At 57.9% G+C, this 19,765-nt stretch overlaps 1 protein-coding gene across 22 annotated transcripts in view; it reads left to right on the top strand.

Moving 5' to 3' along the window:
• EXD3 (exonuclease 3'-5' domain containing 3) overlaps window positions 1–19,765 on the top strand; it is an 81,738-nt gene that overhangs the window by 57,378 nt on the left and 4,595 nt on the right. For all 22 annotated transcript variants that reach the window (XM_038548636.1, XM_038548620.1, XM_038548625.1 and 19 more), the window contains 3 exons: window positions 5,448–5,501; window positions 5,689–5,820; window positions 18,389–18,482. In XM_038548636.1, the coding sequence (XP_038404564.1) occupies window positions 5,448–5,501; window positions 5,689–5,820; window positions 18,389–18,482 (280 nt within the window). The remainder of the gene's footprint in view (window positions 1–5,447; window positions 5,502–5,688; window positions 5,821–18,388; window positions 18,483–19,765) is intronic.

The raw sequence follows: 19,765 nt of genomic DNA on the forward strand, positions 1-19,765 counted from the left end.
CTCATTAATTTCTACTCTTATCTTTATCATTTCCTTCCTTTTGCTTTTTTTGGGGTTATTTCCAAGCAGAGTGCTTAGCTCCTTAATTTTTAGCCTTTTAAATTTTATGATGTAAACATTGAAGACCATAAATTTTTCCTTGAAGTGCTATTTTTCACTGCATTCCATCAGTTTTGGTATGTAGTACTTTTACTATTTTATAGGTCTAATAACTTTTGAGTGCCCATTGTAATTACTTATTTGATTTAAGAGTTCCTTAGAAGGCTGTTTTTCAATTTCAGAAAGCTTAAAGTCTTGGAGCTTTTTAGCTGCCTTTTTAAAATGGATTTCTAACCTAACTGTATAGTAGTCAAGCAGCATAGTCTATAATCTGCCAATTTAGAGATCTCTGAAGACTTGCTTTGTGGCCAAGTAGATGACCCCCCTTTTTAAATATTCCATGAGGATTATAAAAGGATACATATTCTCCTCCAATTATGCTTATTTCCATCTCTCTCTCACACACATGCACACACACTCAGTAGATCAAGCTTAATTAATGTGCTGCTCAAATAATCTTTATCTTGTTTGTTTGTTTGTTTGTTTGTGGTTTTTTTTTTGCTTAATTCTCCGAACTGTAGTCCCCTAGGATGGTGAGTTCATCAAATTCTTCTTATATTAGTGTCAGAATTTGCTTTATATGTTTTGTTTTTGTTTTTGTTTTTTTAATTTTATGATAGTCACAGAGAGAGAGAGAGAGAGAGAGAGAAAGGCAGAGACACAGGCAGAGGGAGAAGCAGGCTCCATGCACCGGGAGCCCGACGTGGGATTCGATCCCGGGCCTTCAGGATCGCGCCCTGGGCCAAAGGCAGGCGCCAAACCGCTGCGCCACCCAGGGATCCCGCTTTATATGTTTTGAAATTGTGTTATTTGGTGCATATGCATATATTTTGAGAATTCTTATTTCTTCCTGTTGAGTGAAATCTTTTACAATTATGAGGTAAGCCTCTTTGGCTCTGATAATGCTTTTTGCCATAAAGTCTATTTTAACTAATATTGACATCATTTCTCCAGCATTCTCTACTTAGTATTTATATATCATTCCTCACCTTTTTACTTTCAACCTTCTTTTACCCTTATATATTATATATTTCTTATAAATTATTTCTAGCTGAATGTAAAAAAAAGTCTAGTTTGACAATCTTTGCTTTTCAGATCATGAGTTTAGTCTGTTTACACTTAATGTAACTGCTGATATACTTTGGGTTCAGCTCTCCTATTTTGACTTGTGCTTTCTGTTGATCCCACTTTTTCTGTTATTTTTTCCCCTTTATTAACATTCTTGTAGCTTTTTTTTTATCTTTGTTCTATTTTTCTATTAACTTGAAAGTTAAAAATTCTGCTTCCATTCTTTTAGAAATTACCCTAGAAATTTTAACATTTATATTTGAGTTAACATTGTCTGAAGTTAAATACGAGGATCTTAGAACAAGTCAACTTTCTTTTTTCTTTAAGATTTTATTTATTTATTTATTCATGATAGACATAGAGAGAAAGAGAGGCAGAGACACAGGCAGAGGGAGAAGCAGGCTCCATACCGGGAGCCTGATGTGGGACTTGATCCCAGGACTCCAGGATCGCACCCTGGGCCAAAGGCAGACGCTAAACTGCTGAGCCACTCAGGGATCCCCACAAGTCAACTTTCTTACTCCTTTCCCAACTATTAGTATTTTGACACAGTGTGATTTTTCTGAATTCTGCAAATTAGACATTATCACATTTGTTTTATGTATTTGATGGTTTTAAGAGTTTATGATGTGTGGATGTGCATATGCACAGAGCTTGCTCCAAGAAAAAGTAAGTTCTTTCTTGCTAAAAGAACGTCTATTGCTACATCCTTTCTTTTTTTTTTTTTAAGATTTTATTTATTTATTAATGAGAGACACAGAGAGAAACAGAGAGGCAGAGACACAGGCAGAGGGAGAAGCAGGCTCCATGCAGGGAACCCGATGTGGGACTCGATCCTAGGTCCCCAGGATCACGCCCTGGGCTGAAGGTGGTGCTAAACCTGTGAGCCACCCAAGGATCCCTGCTACATCCTTTCATTGGGGGCTATTTTTCCCTGAAAAATCTCTATGCCTTCTCTCTTGTAAAAATGAATGTTACTGGGTTGATAATTGTAGTTTGACAAAAATTTGAAAATAATACATTGTTTTTTAGTGTCTGTCATTGCTTTGAGACGTTTCCCATCAGTCCTTTGTCATTTCCGTGTGGATAGTCTGTATTTTCTCTTGACTGTCCACTCATTTGGTTCTTTCCTCACGTTTACTTCAGTTGTTCATTTATTTTATTTTATTCATCACATAGATGTGTATTTGTTTTCACTACAAAATAACCACTTGGGGGATCCCTGGGTGGCGCAGTGGTTTGGCGCCTGCCTTTGGCCCAGGGCGTGATCCTGGAGACCCGGGATTGAATCCCACATCGGGCTCCTGGTGCATGGAGCCTGCTTCTCCCTCTGCCTATGTCTCTGCCTCTCTCTCTCACTGTGTGCCTATCATAAATAAATAAATAAATAAAAACAAAACAAAACAAAATAACCACTTGCTTTATTGCTTTTTTCTTATTTTTTATAATAAAATACACAAAGCCTTGATCATTTTAACTATAAGTGTACAATTTAGTAACATTAAGAGCAATCACAGGGACGCCTGGGTGGCTCAGTGGTTGTGCGTCTGCCTTTGGCTCAGGGCGTGATTCTGGAGACCCGGGATTGAGTCCCACATCAGGCCCCTTGCATGGAGCCTGCTTCTCCCTCTGCCTGTGTCTCTGCCTCTCTCTCTATGTCTCTCATGAATAAATAAATAAAATCTTTTATTTTTTTTTTAATTTTTATTTATTTATCATAGTCACAGAGAGAGAGAGAGGCAGAGACACAGGCAGAGAGAGAAGCAGGCTCCATGCACTGGGAGCCCGATGTGGGATTCGATCCCGGGTCTCCAGAATCGCGCCCTGGGCCAAAGGCGGGCGCCAAACCGCTGCGCCACCCAGGGATCCCCAAATAAAATCTTTTAAAAAAAGTTTTTAGAAAAGGGCAATCACAGTGTTGTGTACCCATCACCACTATCTAGTTCCAAAACTTTTTCATCATCCCAAACAAAGGCTTCATCCCCATTAAACCATCATTCTCCAGCCCCCATCCCCAGCCCCTGGCACGCACCATTCTACTTTGTCTTTATGAATTTGACTTCTCTGGATATCTCATATATGCAGAATCACATACTATTTGTCTTTTTGTGTCCAGATTATTGCACTCAGCACGATGTCTTCAGAGTTCATCCACACTGTAGCAGGTGTCAGAATTTCCTTCTTTTTTATTTTATTTTATTTTTTTTTAATTTTTTACTTATTTATGATAGTCACACAGAGAGAGAGAGAGAGAGGCAGAGACATAGGCAGAGGGAGAAGCAGGCTCCATGCACCAGGAGCCTGATGTGGGATTTGATCCCGGGTCTCCAGAATCGCGCCCTGGGCCAAAGGCAGGCGCCAAACCTGCTGCGCCACCCAGGGATCCCTCCTTCTTTTTTAAAGCTGTATAAATTCATGTGTTTACCCATTCATTCATCTGTTAATAGACACTTGGAACGCTTGGGTTCTTTCCACATTTTGGCTAGTGTGAATAATGCTACTGTGCTCCTTGTGTACAGGTATCTGTTCACATTTTTGCTTTCAGTTCTGGATGGATATATATATATATAACTTTTTGAGAAACTGCCATACTGTTTTCCACAGTGAATATAGCACTTTATTACACCTAGCAATGCATGAAGGCTTTAATTTCTCTACATCCTTACCAACACTTATTTTGCTTTAAAAAAAAAAAAAAAAAAAGCCATCTTCAGATGCCTGGGTGGCTCAGTGGCTAAGCGTCTGCCTTTGGCCCAGGGTGTGATTCCCGGGGTCCCAGGATTGAGTCCCCACATCAGGCTCCCCACAGGAAGCCTGCTTCTTCCTCTGCCTGTGTCTCTGCTTCTCTCTGCGTATCTCTCATGAATAAATAAATAAAATCTTTAAAAAAAAAAAAGTGGTCTTAACAGGTGTGAAGTTGCATCTCTTGTGGTTTTGATTTGCATTTCTCTAATGATTAGTGACGTTGAGCACCTTTTCATGTACTTCTTGGCCATCCGTACATCTTCTTTGGAGAAGCATCTAGTTAAGCCCCTTACCCATATTTTTTTTTTCCCTTACCCATATTTAATTGCTTTTTTGTTGTTGTGTTGTAGGAATTTTTTCTATATTCTGGGTATTAATCCCTGAACGGACACAGGATTTGCAAATATTCTCACTCACTCTGTGGGCTGTCTTCTTACTGTTTTGATGGTGCCTTCTGATGTGCAAGAGTTTTTAATTCTCATGAAGCCCAATTTTTCTATTTTTATTTTTGTTGTCTGTGCTTTAGGTGCCATGTCCAAGAAATCACTGCCAGATCCAAGGCCATGACATTTCCCCTGCCATGTTTTCTTTTAAAATTTTTATAGTTTTAGCTCTTAGAATTTTGAGTGGCCTCTTGAATTCTTCAAAGATAACTAATGATTGTTTAGAAGTGTGCCAGATACAGCCCTGTTTGGCATTTCTGTGCACAACCGCTGTCGCTTTATTTGTAGGTTTACCCCTCCAGTCTGTGAGTCCTTTTGCTGTGACACTTGTGGACTTTGATAATTTCTTTGTTTTCTGACACACTGAGACATTCCTGCTTCATTCAACTTTCTGCCTTAGCCCTGGAATCAGCTATTTCTCAAAAAAAGCGCCAGTCCCCTTTCCACCTATTTGGAAACCAGTGTGGCCACAGGTTGCTCCCGGCTATAGGGTTAGGTCTTATTTCTGGGCTTTTGTGGTAGCCAGAGTGATGAAATACTTGTCAATGTATACGTATAAGAAATTCATAGTGAAGCTTTCTATTGAGGACAGAAGCCATGGGGTAATTTCCTTAGCTTTAATTCAGACCTCACCTCTCTCCACTGAACCCAACCCAACCCAAGCATAAGCTGTTTTTGTCACAGTTCACACACGAACGTTTCCAAGTACAATGCCAGTGTTACCACCACCAGTAGGATCGCTATAGGACTTGATGTTTGGTCTGTAGCGTAGTATCTGGAGATATGCGGTCGATTTACTGTGCTTTCACGTCCCTCATAATGCTTCTTTCTGTGCCGTTCATTTGTTTCACCTTCTTTGGATTTTTAGAGGTTGCTTTTAAATTAAATTTTTGTTTGAAATTATGTAAAATGTTTGTATGATTCTAAGACCAAATCTATAGAACAAAGCTGTGGCCCAGGATGGGCTGCAGGATCCTGATGGCTGCTCGGGCCCCAGGCCGAGGCAGCTCTGGGAGACAGGGAGGGGCCTAAGGAAGATGGGGGCTAGGGTGCCCCTCACCTGCCCCACCTGCCCATCTGCCTCCTACACAGGTTGCCAGGCAGGAGGGAAGAATCATCTTGACATCTGGGCTGCCGTACCACAAGGTGAGGGCCCCAAAGACAGCTCACACCTGAGCCTCATCTTTCCCAGGGAGCCTCAGCCTGGCCCTCAGACCACCCCTCCTTGGGGTCTTACCATGGGGCTGATGGGAGTGGGGGCTGAGCTGGCAAGGGGGTGCTGGAGAGGCTTTGGGTTCTGTGGCTGCAGCTCAGCAACCATGCTTCTGTGTAGCTCCGGGCCCAGGTCGGGGCTGGGCGCTGCCTCTCAGTGGACTGTTCCCTCAAGGCCCGGCAGCAGGCGAAGGCCGTGCTCAAGCATTTCAACGTGTGTGTCACCCACGCAGACATCTTCAGCCGTTGCCAGGTGGGTCCTTGTGTGCCCCAGGCCTGCCTTGGGCCGGGCTGTGAGCCCCAGGGCTGTCAGCCAGTCATTCTGTGATAGGTGAAACCTGGCATGTCCCTAGCTGATGGCGGGACAGCAAAGGCCACGTGCTCTTGCAAGCATTCACTGCCACTGCCCTCTCTGTGGCATTTCCTCCTCTTCCACCCACTCCCACTGGGGCCAGGAGGTGGCAGGGTACTGGGACTGGCAAGGCCAGGGAGCAGCTCACATGGGACGTCCGCTCCATCTGGCCATTTCCTCCTCAGTCCAGGGCTGGCCTCCCACAGGGCTTCTAGGGGAGGGAGAGGGAGCCCACAGAAGCTGCATCTGGCTGGGGGGGGGGTGCGCATTTTCGGAGGGCAGTGCCCATACCACAGATAGCCACTGGGTCTGTCCTGACATCGAGAAAGGTCTGGGTGAAGCAATGGCCAGGTCAGGGGGGCTGATTCCAGGGTGAAGGTCTGAGAGGAGTCTGGGGCCTGGGTACTGTCTGCTGATTGGGCTGGGAGGGGCGCCTGGGGGCACTGTCTGAGCTCTAGCCTGTGTGGCTGGGGGGGTGCAGGCTGGGGCGGGCTGGGTTCCGGTGGGGCCTCCTCTGCAGGGGGCAGTGGGCAGAGGGCCATCCTAGCACCCCCGGGGTTCCTTGTACAGAGTGCTGGCTATTTGGGGATATTTTGGGGTTGGAGCCATGCTGAAGCTCCACCGGGAGCACCTCCTCAAGCCCAACTGTTTGGTGGAAGCTTGGCTTCACCTCCACGGTGCCAGGAGGGGTGGTGTACTGCCAGGCAGGGGGACCGGGCAGATTCGCTGCTACTGCTGGGCGGGTGCACAAGAGGGCCGAGCCAGAGAGAGGGCCAGAGGGCTGAGAAGGCTTCATCCAGATCCTGGGGCCCAGGGCGGGGCCTCAGGTACCCATCTGTGCAAACCCCCCCAGCGCTGACAGGGTGGCGGGGAGGGGCCTTTGCCTCCAGTGAGCTCTTCTGCCTCCCTTTGTGCTCCAGTGACAAGTGTTGTAAAGACCCCAGGACATCCGGGATGCCTGGGAGGCATTTTAATGAGCTTTTCAGAGCCTCTGCTGCTAAGTTTTCTTGAGAAAACAGGAAGTTGGGTAGCTGGGAGGAAACCCCCCACTGGCGCCCCGGGAAGCCTCGTGCAGGGGAGCAGCCTGACCTCCTTCAGGCCCGCGAGGGAAGAACGTCCACGGCCTCCCTGCCCCGTCCATCCTGTGTGTGCTCCGTCCGTCCTGGCCCAGCAGTTGCAGCCCACAGGCCCAAGGTCCCCCTGCCCTGCCAGGTGGCAGGATGCAGGCCGTTTGAGATCACCTGGAGGGTGCCACATAAAGCCAGCTGAAATGCTGGGAGGCAGAGTGGCACCCGCCCTGAAAGGGGGTCCGGCCAGTGCCCAGGCCGGAGAGGTGGCCACTCTGCCTCCCCAGGAAAGAAGACAGCCCGTGGGGGCCGGTGGGGGTGCTCTGGGGCTGCTGGTATCTATTCTGATTTCAGTAGGAGGGGTAGAGAGAGACCCTTGGGTAGAGAGGTGGGAGACCTGGGAGCCACTGCTGGCCCTGCAGGGTGACAGGTGGCTTGCACTTGATATAAGCAAGAGAAGATGCAGAATATAATTTAAGGATGTGGTTGGGTTCCCGGGTTTTAGGCTTTGCCCCTGGCCAGTGGATATGAGCTCCGTGGGGTCTGATTCGTGCACCAGGCCCTCCAGACTGGGGAGGGACACAGAGGACAGGAACATGGACAAGGGGACGCCTTGGCCCCCAACCCACTGCTCATCTGGGGGCTCTGCCCGCAGTGCCCGTATTGGCAGGACACACGCATTCAGCACAAGGCCAGCTGCTGAGGGCAGAGGTAGGGCCCTCAATTTGGGACCACGTGGCTGCAGAGAGCGGCCACCCTAGGACCAGAGGACGCCCAGAGCTGGAGTGGGTGGGGTGGGGACCCAGCAGGGACTTGTGTATATGGCTGTTGGCCAGGGTTGGCCACAGCATGGGCAGCAGGTGGGAACACAGGGATGAGGCTGTGTATTGGCCCCTGATGGGCCTTTGTCAACACAGGGCCCCGGGAGCCCTCCAGCCGGTGGCCTCCACTGAGCTCAGCTCCAAAAAAATGTGTCCTGGGTGTGCCCCAGGGCGGGACCCTCGCTGGGTGGCTGGTAGCTGTTCAGGAGGGTCCATGAAGGAGCCTGAGGAGCCTGAAAAACCAGCGTTACGGGCCGGTGCCAGGGGACAGGATTCCTGCATTGGACCAGCGTGCTCACCAGGGGAGGGGGTAGGAGGGCTGAGCTTATCATGCGGCAGTGAACACTAGTGCTGAGGCCTCAGGCCAAGTCCCCACCGAGGTTCTCAGGCTAAATCCCCGGTTACTGCACGTGAGCACCAGGTCAGGTGGGCCTCCAGCCACATTCCCACTGTGTGCTCTTGGAGCCCGCCAGCCACAGTGTCCCCCTGAACCCCAGGAACTCAAGCCTGAGCAACAGCCAGGAACGGCTGAGCACCTCGTCCTGAACACCAGCCCCCCTATGCCCAGCCTGGTGCCAGGGGGAGGTGCCGTCCTCAGGGCCGGGCAGGGTGGACAGCAGCACACACTGGACACTCCAGGGTGGTAGCCGGGGCGGGGGCAGCACAACATGGTGACTGGGCCGGCTCCGCGAGCTCCCTGTGACTGCTGGCTCACGGCCCCTCTGGACCTCAAGAGGTGCTGCCCGGTGATCAGCAGAGAGTGTCATTGTCAGGACTGACCTAGGTTTGGCCCTGGGGGGCGTGAACTCCCCGGCTGGTGGCTCAGAGCCTCCACTGCCCCTGGCCCGGGCGGGAGCTGGCTGTCTCCCTGGAGACCTCCCACTGCCAGGCCGACTTTCCATTTTCCTTCCCTGCCTCATGCTATTTTAGTGCCATTCCCAGAGGGAAAGCCCACTGGACACATAGAGCATTCCCAGAGTGAGCCTGGCTGCTCCCCAGACTGGTGCATTGGGGTCCAAGGCAGGAAGAGGGGGAAAAGGGAGAAGGGTGGGCCAGGTGCCTGGCCAGAAGTCCGTGGCCACAGCTCACCCGAGTGCCCTGCACCTGACGCCATGTGGCCTGTGCCCCAGGCACCAGGGTCTGCTTTCTGGAGCATCTGCATGTGAGGACAGAGCATCACACGAGGGCCAGACCCTGGGGTGGAGGCCGGTGGCCCCCGGGCCCTCTTCGGGGATTTGGTGGGTAAGGGCTAGGGGGTCTCACATGGTGGGCAGAATCATGATCCCTGAAACTGGCGACCTGGGCCTGGGATTGTCCATCAGGAACATCCGCTGAAAGGATATTCCCAGTGCCGTCCACCATGGGAAAATATTTTATCAAAGAAATTTCAGTTAAAAAAAAAAAAGCACAAGCACGAACCCCTGACATGGCTAGGCATAATGTCTATTTTTACTGTCCCTCTGGTCCCCTTCTGCTGTGGTGGGGAGCAGGCTGTGGCCCCCGTGTACAAGTGGGGGAGCGTCCTGGGAGTCAGTGATGCGGGCCCCAGAAGTGGGCACCCAGGAGGGAGGCCTCTGTGGGACAGTGACTCTGCCTTGGGGTCTCAGGCAGCACTGGCTGCAGGATCCCCCAGAGGGAGGGGGTGTGGGGCCACAGAGAAGCCTGCAGTGAGGGTGGGGGTGCTGGTCCTTGGGCTGCAGGAGGCCACGGGGCTGGGCAAGGGCCCTGGGACAGAGGTGGACACCAGCCCAGGCTGACCTCTACAGGGGAGGAATGCCAGCAGGGGGCTCCCAGGGCCTGGGGAGGTGAGCGAGACTCCCGGGGTAGCCACCCCCGGCACCCACGCCTAGAACCCAGGGCTGACCAGGGCACCAACTGCAGACCAGGGACCCATAGGAAGAGAGGCAGTGGCCGCTGACCCCGCCCCTCCCCAGCTTTTGTGCTCCATGGCCCCCAGCCCTGTTCCCACACTCGGCGCCCCCAGGGTCACGCAGGCACAAAGGCCACAGGAGGGGTGGCCGCCTCCCTGCGCTGGCAGACTCCGGCCTGCGGTCTGAGGCTGCAGGAGGAGGCCGGTGGGAGTAGCTGGCGGGTTGGGATGCTGTCCTGAGGCCTCAAGGTTTTGGCAGCAATGGAGGCCGGCGCCCCCAGACCCGGGACGCGAGCCAGGGCAATGGCTGACAGCAGGGTGGGCCACCCCCAGGTTCTCCATGCAGCCTGTGGGGCCACCCCCTGCCCTCCTCCCTCCCAGGAAGCCCGCCCTGGGTTTCAGCCAGAGCCCGGCTTCTGTTCCCAGCAGAGGGCCCCTGGGGCTTGAGGACAAGGACCCCACTAGCCTGGCAGCACCCCGGCCTCCAGTGCCCCTGACTTGACCCCAGCCACTTCAGGAGGGATCCTGGCACTCCCGGGCCAGGTGATAGTCACACCTGCCTCCTTGACACTGATGCAGGGCTGCCCGGCCCGGCAGTCAGCTGGCACTGCCCGCTTCCCAGAGACCTTCACCCTCCCAGGGCCCCACAAATGGACCTATGCATGTCCACAGCAGGCCCGCTGCCCCCGGCCCACTCCTCCCTGGGCTGAGAGGAGGTCTGAAGCCCCATCCTATGCCTGAGGCCTTGAGACCTGCCCAGGCTTCTCTGGGCCAGTGCCTGGGGAGGTCAGCATGTGAGTCCCCAGTGCAGCTCATGCTGGGCACTGCCTCCCCTCGTGTCTGTGGTGCCTCGGGATCCAGTGGTCAGTGATCATGTGCTTCTGATGGGCCTCCACGTCAGCGATCTGGGGTCCCCTCTGGACAGGGCTCCTCTGACTACCCCCTGAATGTTGATGGCAGAGTATTCACATGTCCATTCTGGAGGGTTTGACACACTTAAAGTTGAAATTCAGAGGGCACGGAGGCACCCACAGTGGGATGAGCACCAGCCAACAAGGCGCTTCCTGCTGCCCTGACGGCCGTGTGTGGGGACAGAGCACCAGTGCACATGCACAGGGGTCCGTCCATGGTTGGGGCGTAGATGTCCACAGGTGTACGGACACTCAGCAAGCACAGTGTTAGCGGCCTGGACAGTCACAACCATGGCCCCAAGTCAGGCGGTGTGCCCTGGGCCTGGGAAGCTGCTGCAGGCTAAGGACAGGCCACTGGGTTTGAGGGAAGGATAGCAGGCAGGGAGGTCCCCAAGCAAGCGCTGGCCCCCCAGGCAGGACCACCTGGGCCAGAGTGTCATCCATACTGGCCAGCTGACAGCCAGATGTGGAAGAGGCCGGGCCAGGCCACACTGGTCGTGTGGGCTCTCGGTGTCATCGTCTGGGGCGGCTGTCCTTGACCCCTCGGACAGTAAGACAACGCCTGGCACCACAGACACAAGGTCTGGGGGTATGGCCGTGTCTCTGGGGCCCGAGGCCCTTGTACCTCTGCTCCGTGCCTCTGCCGGCTGCTGGCATGGTACCACTTCCCGAAGCCCGGGGCCATGGAGCCATCCAGAGCCACCAGCTGGACATGGGGAAGGCCGGCTCTTAAACCTGCCACCCAGCAACCTGTACCGATGTGTGGGAAGCAGGGAGGACAGAGCCCCGATGATGGGCCTTCTTCGGCCCAGGGTTCTGGATGTTGGCGGGGCGGGGGGGGTGGGGTGCCTCTGGGGCTGGGGCACCAGAGCAGCACACGCCCTCGGCTCAGGGACCCTGCGGCCGCCTCGGCCCCCCACGGCCAGGGCTGGGGTTAGTGGCAGGTTGAGACACACACCCTGATGTCAACGCACCACAGCCCGCAGCTAAATCATACGAAATTCAAATTTCAGCGTCCATAAATAGTGTTCTTGGCAGCAGCCCCGCCTTGTGTTCCTACACTGCCCACAGCTGCTTTCTCAGGGACCCGGTGGCCCTTGCAGGGGACTGACCGATGCCCAGGGGCCTGACGGGCATCTGACAGGGGGCAGGGGCAGTCGGAGCCCCAAAGCAGAAGTGGGGCCCAGGAGCCAGGGGGAAGTTGTCCCCTAGGTGGGTGGCCTGTGGGGCCTGGGTGAGACAGCAGGTCTGACTTCTGCAGACCCACTGTCCATGCGACCCTGGACATGGGAGGTGACACAGGCCCAACTGGCTGGCCTCCGGGTGTAAGGCAAGAGTTAGCCAGCCCCTTGGGGCTGTATGTAGAGGCAGCCATGGGCAGCCATGGACTGGGTCTGGGGAGGGTCCTTGGGACCCCCAGACAAAGCAGGGTCTGCAAGACGGGGATGGCTCTGTCCATGTCCCAATGCGGCAGGGACCAGCAGATGATCAGCTGGTGCTGCAGGGCACCCTGGGGCTGGGGTATGTCTCCTTCCCTCGCTCTCCCACATTTCCTGAGGTGGGGCTGCAGCACCTGGAGTACTGTCAGGACAAGCAAATGCCCCAGGGGAGTGCCCCAGGGGCTCTGAGGGGAGCCAAGCATTGAGCATAGAGATCAGAACGTGGGGCCCTGCCCTGGGCAGAGGGGTATGACCCCCGACCCTCTGAAGCACCCCACAGAGGGAGACAGACCTTGAACCCCTCCCTGGAGGTGGGGTGGGGGTGGCAAATGGAGGGTTCTGAGAAGGGGGGGAGGAGTCAGAGCGGGAGTCAGAGCCTCCCCCTCACACCTCCCATCTTGGAAAACCCATTTCAAGGCACAGGTGGGGGTGGGAAGGGCCGCCTCTCCTGGCCTGACTCAGTGGCCCAGGGAGGAGGCAGGAGGAAGGGCAGGGGACCCCTGCCCTGTACTCTGCCCCCCATCCCCCCCTTGCCAGAGCTCCCACCCCCTCCACCTGGTCTGCACCCCAGGGTGGCCGTCACTTCCTCCAGGAAGGCCTCCGGGCCCCCAGCCCCATCTCGGACTGTCATCACCCTTTGGAGGAGCACTTTGGGGCCCGGTGCCCCTGGCTGGGGACCCGGTGGGGCAGGGCGGCTGAGTGGGGAGACCGCGGGGCAGCTACAGACCCAGGCCGCCTGAGGAGGCCAGAAAGCTGGGCTGGCGCGCCGGCCCCCCAGCCCCCAGCTTCCGTAGCTCCACACCCCGCCCCCCCGGGCCCCAGGTGGGAGGCCCCCAGCCCCCTCCCGTCCTGGCGCGCGGGAAGGCGGTGCAGCCGTTGGCTTTTGAATCCGGGGCCGAGCCCTGAGTGGCCCTTTCAAAGCCGGCAGGCGGGGCCGTTCCCAGGCGCGCCCCGCCCCCGCCGCCCCTCCCCCCGCTTTCCCACGCGGCCCGGCCGCTGGCTGGTTCTCACGGCCCGCCGCCCCTCCCCCGTCTGGGAACGGCCGGGGTGCCCGGGCGGGGTGGGCGGCGCGCGGCGGGGTTCCCGCTGGGCCGGCCTGCAGGCCGCGGTCCCGGAGAGGGGCACCCCCCCTCCATGCTGCTCGACCGAGCCAGGCCAGGTGGTGGCCCGCACCTCAGGGGCAGACCTGGCCGCCACCGCCGGCTGCTGCCACCGCAGTACTGACCCCTCACTGGGGTCTCCCAGGTCTCCGCCCTCGCGCAGCCGGGAAGCCCAGGGCCCTAACGCCCTGACTTGTCAAATGCAGATGGAGACCCTACCCCAGTGTGAATGCAGAAAATAATGCCTAGCCCTCACCTGGAGACTGTTTCCGCCTGTACCTGACATTCCTATGGAGGGCCCAGCTCTCCCGGGCCCTGACTTGGGGGGTGCGGGACTGTCCCCTGTCAGGCGGTGGAAGCCAGGCAGGATGGCTTGGCCACCTGCGCCCCCCCCCACCCGCCGTTGCTCGTTGCTCGTATCAGGTGGCCTGCCTCCCTGCAGGTTAGGCCTGGCCTGCCCAAGGGAGCTGGGCCTCATCTACCAGCCCCAGATGGCCTGGGCTGGATTGTTGACCCTGCTGTCCCCCTGGGTCCAGGTCCCAAGCTGACCCTGGCTATTGGCTGGTGCACTTGGATGAGGAGCTTTCAGAAGCTAAGGTGCCCAAGGTAGAGGAGTGGACACCAAGTAGAAAGCCCACCTGCCTGTCCTGTTTGTGACCACTTCCTGGGGCTCAGGCCTACAACCCCAGAGGGGCCTGGGGGAGGGGCTGTGACCCCCCCCCCCCATATGCACCTGACCAGGGGCTGGTTGTCATGTGTGCTATGTCTGGGCACTATGTCTGCCATCACAGAGACCAGCAAGTTGAGGGACGTCCAGGGAGGCCGTAGGGTGTTCAGCCCGGCCAGGGCTGGTGGGGCCCTCCATGCTGGTGGCCAGCCCTCCTTGCCTGCAGGCACAAGGACAGCTCTCTGGCTAGGGCCTCCACTCCCAGATCTGAGGCAGGTCCCCAGGAAGTCCAGGCAGCTCTCCGGTCCATGCAGCAGAAGGTGAACTGGGCTCGGGTGAACATGTGACATCCCATCCACTCACCTGGATACACCCCGTAACACAGGTCCTGTGTCCACACCTTAGAATACCCAGCCACATGCACTCCCGTTCACACCTCTGATACTGCTCACACACGGACACACGCTCAGCTCCTCTGATGCCGGGTGCTGAGGAGAAACACACCTGCAGCGTACCAGCTCTCACACACGTGGGCACATCCAGGCTTCATGGGGATGCGGACCCACTACGTGCCCCAGCACCTGGGCCCCTGCCCCCTAGGGACCCCGTGCAATGCTGACTCTGCCAGGCCTATGCCCAGTCTGTGGAGATGTTGTCCTGGCCCCACGGAGGGGATGGGCAGCAGCCAGTTCAGGGAGGGGCTGGGCCCCTGGGAACTGCCCTTCCTGGACGTGGGGGCAGGGCAGACATTGGAGCGAGGCCCCTGCAGGGCTGCCGTCCCAGGTCACAGACCTCAGCGGTGGAGGTCACTGGTTGGAGGGCCAAGAGGCTGCTTCACAGTCAGAAGAGCATTATTGTTGGGTTTGTTGGCATTTTTTAAGATTTTATTTATTGGAGCATGCAAGAGCACACAGGAGCAGACTAGTATGCACAAGCAGGGGTGGGGGTTAGGGGCAGAAGGAGAGGGAGACGCACATTCTCCCAACCCTAAGCAGGGAACCCCACGTGGGGCTCGATCCCAGGACCTAAGCCCAAGGCAAGTGCTTAGCTGAGCCACCCAGGCGCCCGTCGTTGTTGGGTCTGGAAACCTTCCCACACAGGCCAGTACAGCACCCCCTGCCGCACTCCCCCCAGCAGGGTGGGGATGACTCCCCACAGATGCCCTGCGAACCTCAGCTGTCAGCCAGACCCACTGCAGCCACGAGCCTGCAGGGTCTTCCTTGGCAAAGCTGGCCGGTGTGCGGGTCAGGGAGAAGGCCGCAGCTCCGCAGCCGTGCTCTGCCCCGGAACCACATCTCCTTGGGGGGCAGATGGCTCAGGGCCTCACAAGGCATTGCCTGCAGGGTGTGGGAGCGCACGGTGTGGAGTACACCCAGGGGGCTTCAGGCCGAGGTGTCAGGCTAACACCCCGCGGCCAGGAGTCTTTCATCCCAGCCCTCCGGCCCTGCACCCGGCACCATTTGTTGGGGTGGCTCTGCGGGGGTGGGTCACGGTGCATGAGCCAGCCCAGGAAAGCCTGGGACACAAGTGTGGACGGTAAGGGGAGGTAGCTCTCGGCAGGGACCAAATGGGCAGAAAACACTGCGGGAGCCATACCCCTGTGTCCTGCAGCCCCTCCAGGGCCCCCCTCCCCTGACGTGAGCCTTGGAGATGCTGGCCCCAGGAGAGGTGTGCCCTGGGAAGGTGCCGGAAATGGAAACTCTTCTCCTTGCCATGCTAGCTTTTCCCACCAGGTGGTGGGATGAGGGCAGGTTTAGTTTCTTCTTTTCTATGCTTTTCTCTCGTTCTCCCAATTTGCTCTAAAGGAGCAAGAAATGGCCTGTTACTCTAGAGCATGTCACAGCTTCTGAGCCGAAGCTCCCATCCGCCCTGCCTGTGGAGTCAGAAAATCCCAGAATGCAGCCTCCCGGGGTAGGGGCTCAGGGCCGGACACATTTGCCATCCAGCAGGAGTAAGGTTGCTGTTGTCCGCCAGTTGTTCGGCCCCCAGGCTGAGTAGTAGCCCCAACAGCAGGGCACTCTCGTGGCCTGGGCCCAGTTCCCAGCTGGGAGGGGGGGCCCTCGCACCCCACTGTGCCAGGTGCCCACTGGGCAGGGAATTGGGGGCAAGTCTGCAGTGGGGGCAGGGAGCCACCCCACATCCTTCTTGCTGCCCCGCCCCCTTGGGAACACGGGGTCTCTGCCAGGCCCCATGCCTGGTGAGCCCCAGGTGAGGCTCACATCCCACCCTCCTCTCACCCTCAGCCCCCGACTTGCTGAGGCTCAGGGCCCAGCAATGTTTATAGGCCACCATCAGTCCCCAGGGGACAACGTCCCACTCATGGGCTCATCCTGGGAAGCCCCCAGGGAGCCAGAGGGTCCCAAGTAGGGACGGCTGGCGGGTGTTGGCCCTGAGCAGCTGCAGGAGCTGTGGAACCAGGCAGGCAAGTGGCCCCCTGACACGGGGACACCAGAAGCCTTCCCGGCCCCTCCTGCCCCCTCCCACCCAGCCGGGCTCTGGGGGTGGAGACCAGGCTGGACCCACGGGACTGGACCACCCAGCCCTTGTCTGGGCCTCCCCAGGACCCCCACTGCCATCTGCCTGGACCCCCTGGCATCCCGAGCTAGGGTTTGGCCATCCCACAGGGAAGAATGGGCATGACTTAGGTAGTACCTGCTCACACAGCTTCCCCTGGGGGTCCATGTGAGGACCCTGGTGCGATACCCTCAGAATGAGTGGGTGTCAGGAGGGGGCCTCTGCTGGACTGGCACGGGGCCCGCGACGCAGCCCAGGCTAGGCTGTGAGCCCCGAAGAGCAGCCCCTCAGCCTTGGTGAGGGTGGCCACTGCCTGCCCACAGCAGGTGGTCAGAGGAGAGTTGCTGGGCCCAGGGATGGGGGGTGGGGGGTGGGGGGGGTGGGGGAGTGGTGGGGGACGACCGAGATGGAGGAGAGGCTTTCCTGCAGATTCGGAATGCAGGGCAGAGAAGGGGTGAGTGCACAGAACCGGCTTTTCCAGCTGGAGGTGGGGGTAGGGCAGGGCTCCCAGGGCCCTACGGGGTGACAGCAAGGGCCCTGACAGTGGGCAGAAGCCGTGGGAAAACCTGCTCTGGTGGTTCCCGAGGGTGGGGCCAGGTCCTCGCGGATGGCACCGGCCGTTTGTCTGCTCAAAGTGACTCAGCATGAGCTGGCCACCCCGCCCAGGTGTGCACCCCAGGCCTGGGCCCGCGACAGGCTCCCACCCCACTGCCTGGGCTCTGTCTACACCTACTGGCTCTGACCCCTCAGGGAGCCTGGCCAGGGAGAACGTGGACCTCCGTGGGGGACAGCCCTGGCTGCCAGAGACTCTACTGCCCTCTTGCTCTCCATCCTTCCCCAACCAGGCCTGGAGTGACCACAGGTCAGACCTGCGGCCAGCACTCCGTCTGCACCCCTGCCCCAAGAGGGTCCCTGGATCCGTGTGCTGGGGGCCAGGCCCCGCAGTGCACCCCCTGCGCCACAGGCAGGCCCAGGGTCCGGGTGGCAGGGGCAGCCGAGGGGAGGATAGGAGGCCCCCCAGAGGCAGCAGGAAGGGTCCTGCCCAGGCTCGGCCCTCCCGGGCCCCACCTAGGCTGCCCGCCCACACCCACAGAGGCGACCCCACCCACCCAGCACTCCCAGGCCCTGGCTCCTCGTGCTGGATGTGGAGCCACGAGGCCACAGGTAAAGCAAGCTCAGTGTCGAAAGGCCCGTGGGAAAAGGGCGTGTGGGGGCAGGGAGGGCACCGCCTCTGACATGGGCACCTGGGGCTCCAGGGACCCATGGCTGCCGCCTGCCCTCCCCAGAGGCCATGTCCTCCAGGAGGGGGCCAAGAGCCATCACATGTGTGCAGGTCAGGGCCCCCCTCCCAGGGCCTGGGAGCCCCCTGGCCCAGCTCCAGCTCATTGTCCAGAAGGCTCTGACCAGAGTGCACGTCTCTGCGGCACCCCACGCCTACCTGCCTGGGAGCCAGGTCTCCAGGCACCGACTCCTTCCCCACCTCCCCCTGGGGGTCCTGGGGCCCCTCACCCTGGCAGGTGGCAGGCTGTGCCCAGGAGCCCCTGACTCCACCAGGGTTGTCGCCAGGTCAGCAGGGCTGTACGGAGCTCCCCACAGCATATCCCTGGCCAGGCTTCCCACAGCATATCCCTGGCCAGGACCCCAAACAGGAGCAAAAGTGACTTCCGTCTCGATCGCTCACCAACATGGCCATTGAGAAACACGGACACTGAGATGGCCTGGGTCCCCCCAGACCAGCAGAGGGGCAGCTGAGGGGCTGCTTACCTGAGCCTTTGATGTTGGGCCCTGTGTCCCCCACCACAGCCCAGCCCAGGGCCTGGCTTTGCCCTCAAGACTCTGGGGTTGGGGAGATGATGGCAGAGTCCCACAGGGTCTCAGGAGCCAGAAGAGGCTGCCCAGGGGCTGTAAGGATCCAGTCCAGTCAAGGAGGGCTCCCAGGAGGTGGTGTGCCCTGTCTTGCAGGGAGAGGAAGGGATATGTCGTGTGTCTCTGGCCAGACCCAGCACTGTAAAGAGCATGAGGCAGCAAGTGGGCACGTGGAAGGGTTCCCACCTGGCCTCAGGATCCCCTCTGTCCTCAGGCCTGTAACTGTGACCGGTACCTGAAGGTCTCCAAGGACATGATGAGGCAGCTGGTGCGGCTCGGCAGCCCCCAGGAAGATGCCCACAGCACAGGTGTGTGCGCCCCACGGGGTTGGCCATAGGCTCTGTGGGGTCTGGGGATGGGGCAGGGGCCCAACCCCTGGATGCTCCTAGGGCTAGAGCGCCAGCTGGCGGATGGGCGGAGCTCAGCACCTGCAGAGGCCACAGGCCCAGGGGCATGAGGCCCAGACACACAGCCCCTCAGGGTGCTGTCATCCACGTCTCCCCAGCAGGGCAGGCACACGTGCCATCGTTCCCATGCACACGCTGGGGTGCACATGCAGGTGCTTGCACACCTGTGCACTGAGGGCACCTGCAAAGCAATCTGAAGGCAGACGAGCCCTGGACAGACAGGAAGGAGGGCAAAACCCAGATGTCCCCCCAACTAGGGGCCCAGCCTCAGTTTCCATTCTTGTAAAGCTGGAAAGAAGAGGGTACAGAGCCCCCGGAGACTTTGCAGTTGTTGCCCAGGGCAGGGGTGTGCCCTGCCGCTCCCAGGCTCAGTTAGGGGCAGGGTAGGATGCACAGGGACACTCCCTGGGGGCCAGCCTGAGGCCTGGGTGCCTCTCCAGGGTCTGGGGCCAGAGCAGGGGCCACCCACTCAGCAGGTAGGCTATCCCCATGACCTGTGTCCAACCCCCAGGGCTGTTGGCTCTTCACAGTGTGGCCTTGATGTGTTTGGGGCCCAGGAGGGGAGTAGAGCATGCGCAGTGCCCTCATGGACCATGTCCTCCGCAGGCTGTGCCCTCCGTGGGCACCCAGGGCTTCCGTCCCCTCAGGGCCTCTGGCACCCCACCCAGAGGCCCACACCTATGCTGGAGTGGTGGACAGGCATCCTGTAGGCCACCTGGTATCCTGGGGGCCTCAGGTAGAGGCTGAGGGCAGACCGGCCAGAGAGGAAGGCCAGGTGGAGGTTGTGGCCACGCTGGGCTCCCCAGAGGCAGTGGGGCTTGGGTGGGGGGCTCATCCAGTCAGGCCCCGGCTGTGGTCTGCCTGGAGCTGCCTGTGCAGGAATGTTTGCTGAGCACAGTATGAAGGTCACCAGAACCCGGAGGACACTGCCCTCACCCATGCCACTGCTCCTCTGCTGCGGCTGCCCTCAGCCCTATGCCGTGGCCTGGCCACCTCCCTGAGGGCCAGTGGGCCCCGGGGCCCCGGCTGCCACAGTGCGGGCTATTGGGAGCTGCACTCCTAGGCAGGGCAGTGGCTTATCTGCTCATCACCACAGAGGGATGCTCCCGCCCCCACCCGCTGTTCCCAGGCCCCCAAGTGCCCTAATCAGCCAATCTCACGCCCAGAACTTGTTTCCCAAGGAC

Source organism: Canis lupus, chromosome 9 (genome assembly GCF_011100685.1).
Source record: "Canis lupus familiaris isolate Mischka breed German Shepherd chromosome 9, alternate assembly UU_Cfam_GSD_1.0, whole genome shotgun sequence".
In the NCBI taxonomy this organism is placed as follows: Eukaryota; Metazoa; Chordata; class Mammalia; order Carnivora; family Canidae; genus Canis; species Canis lupus.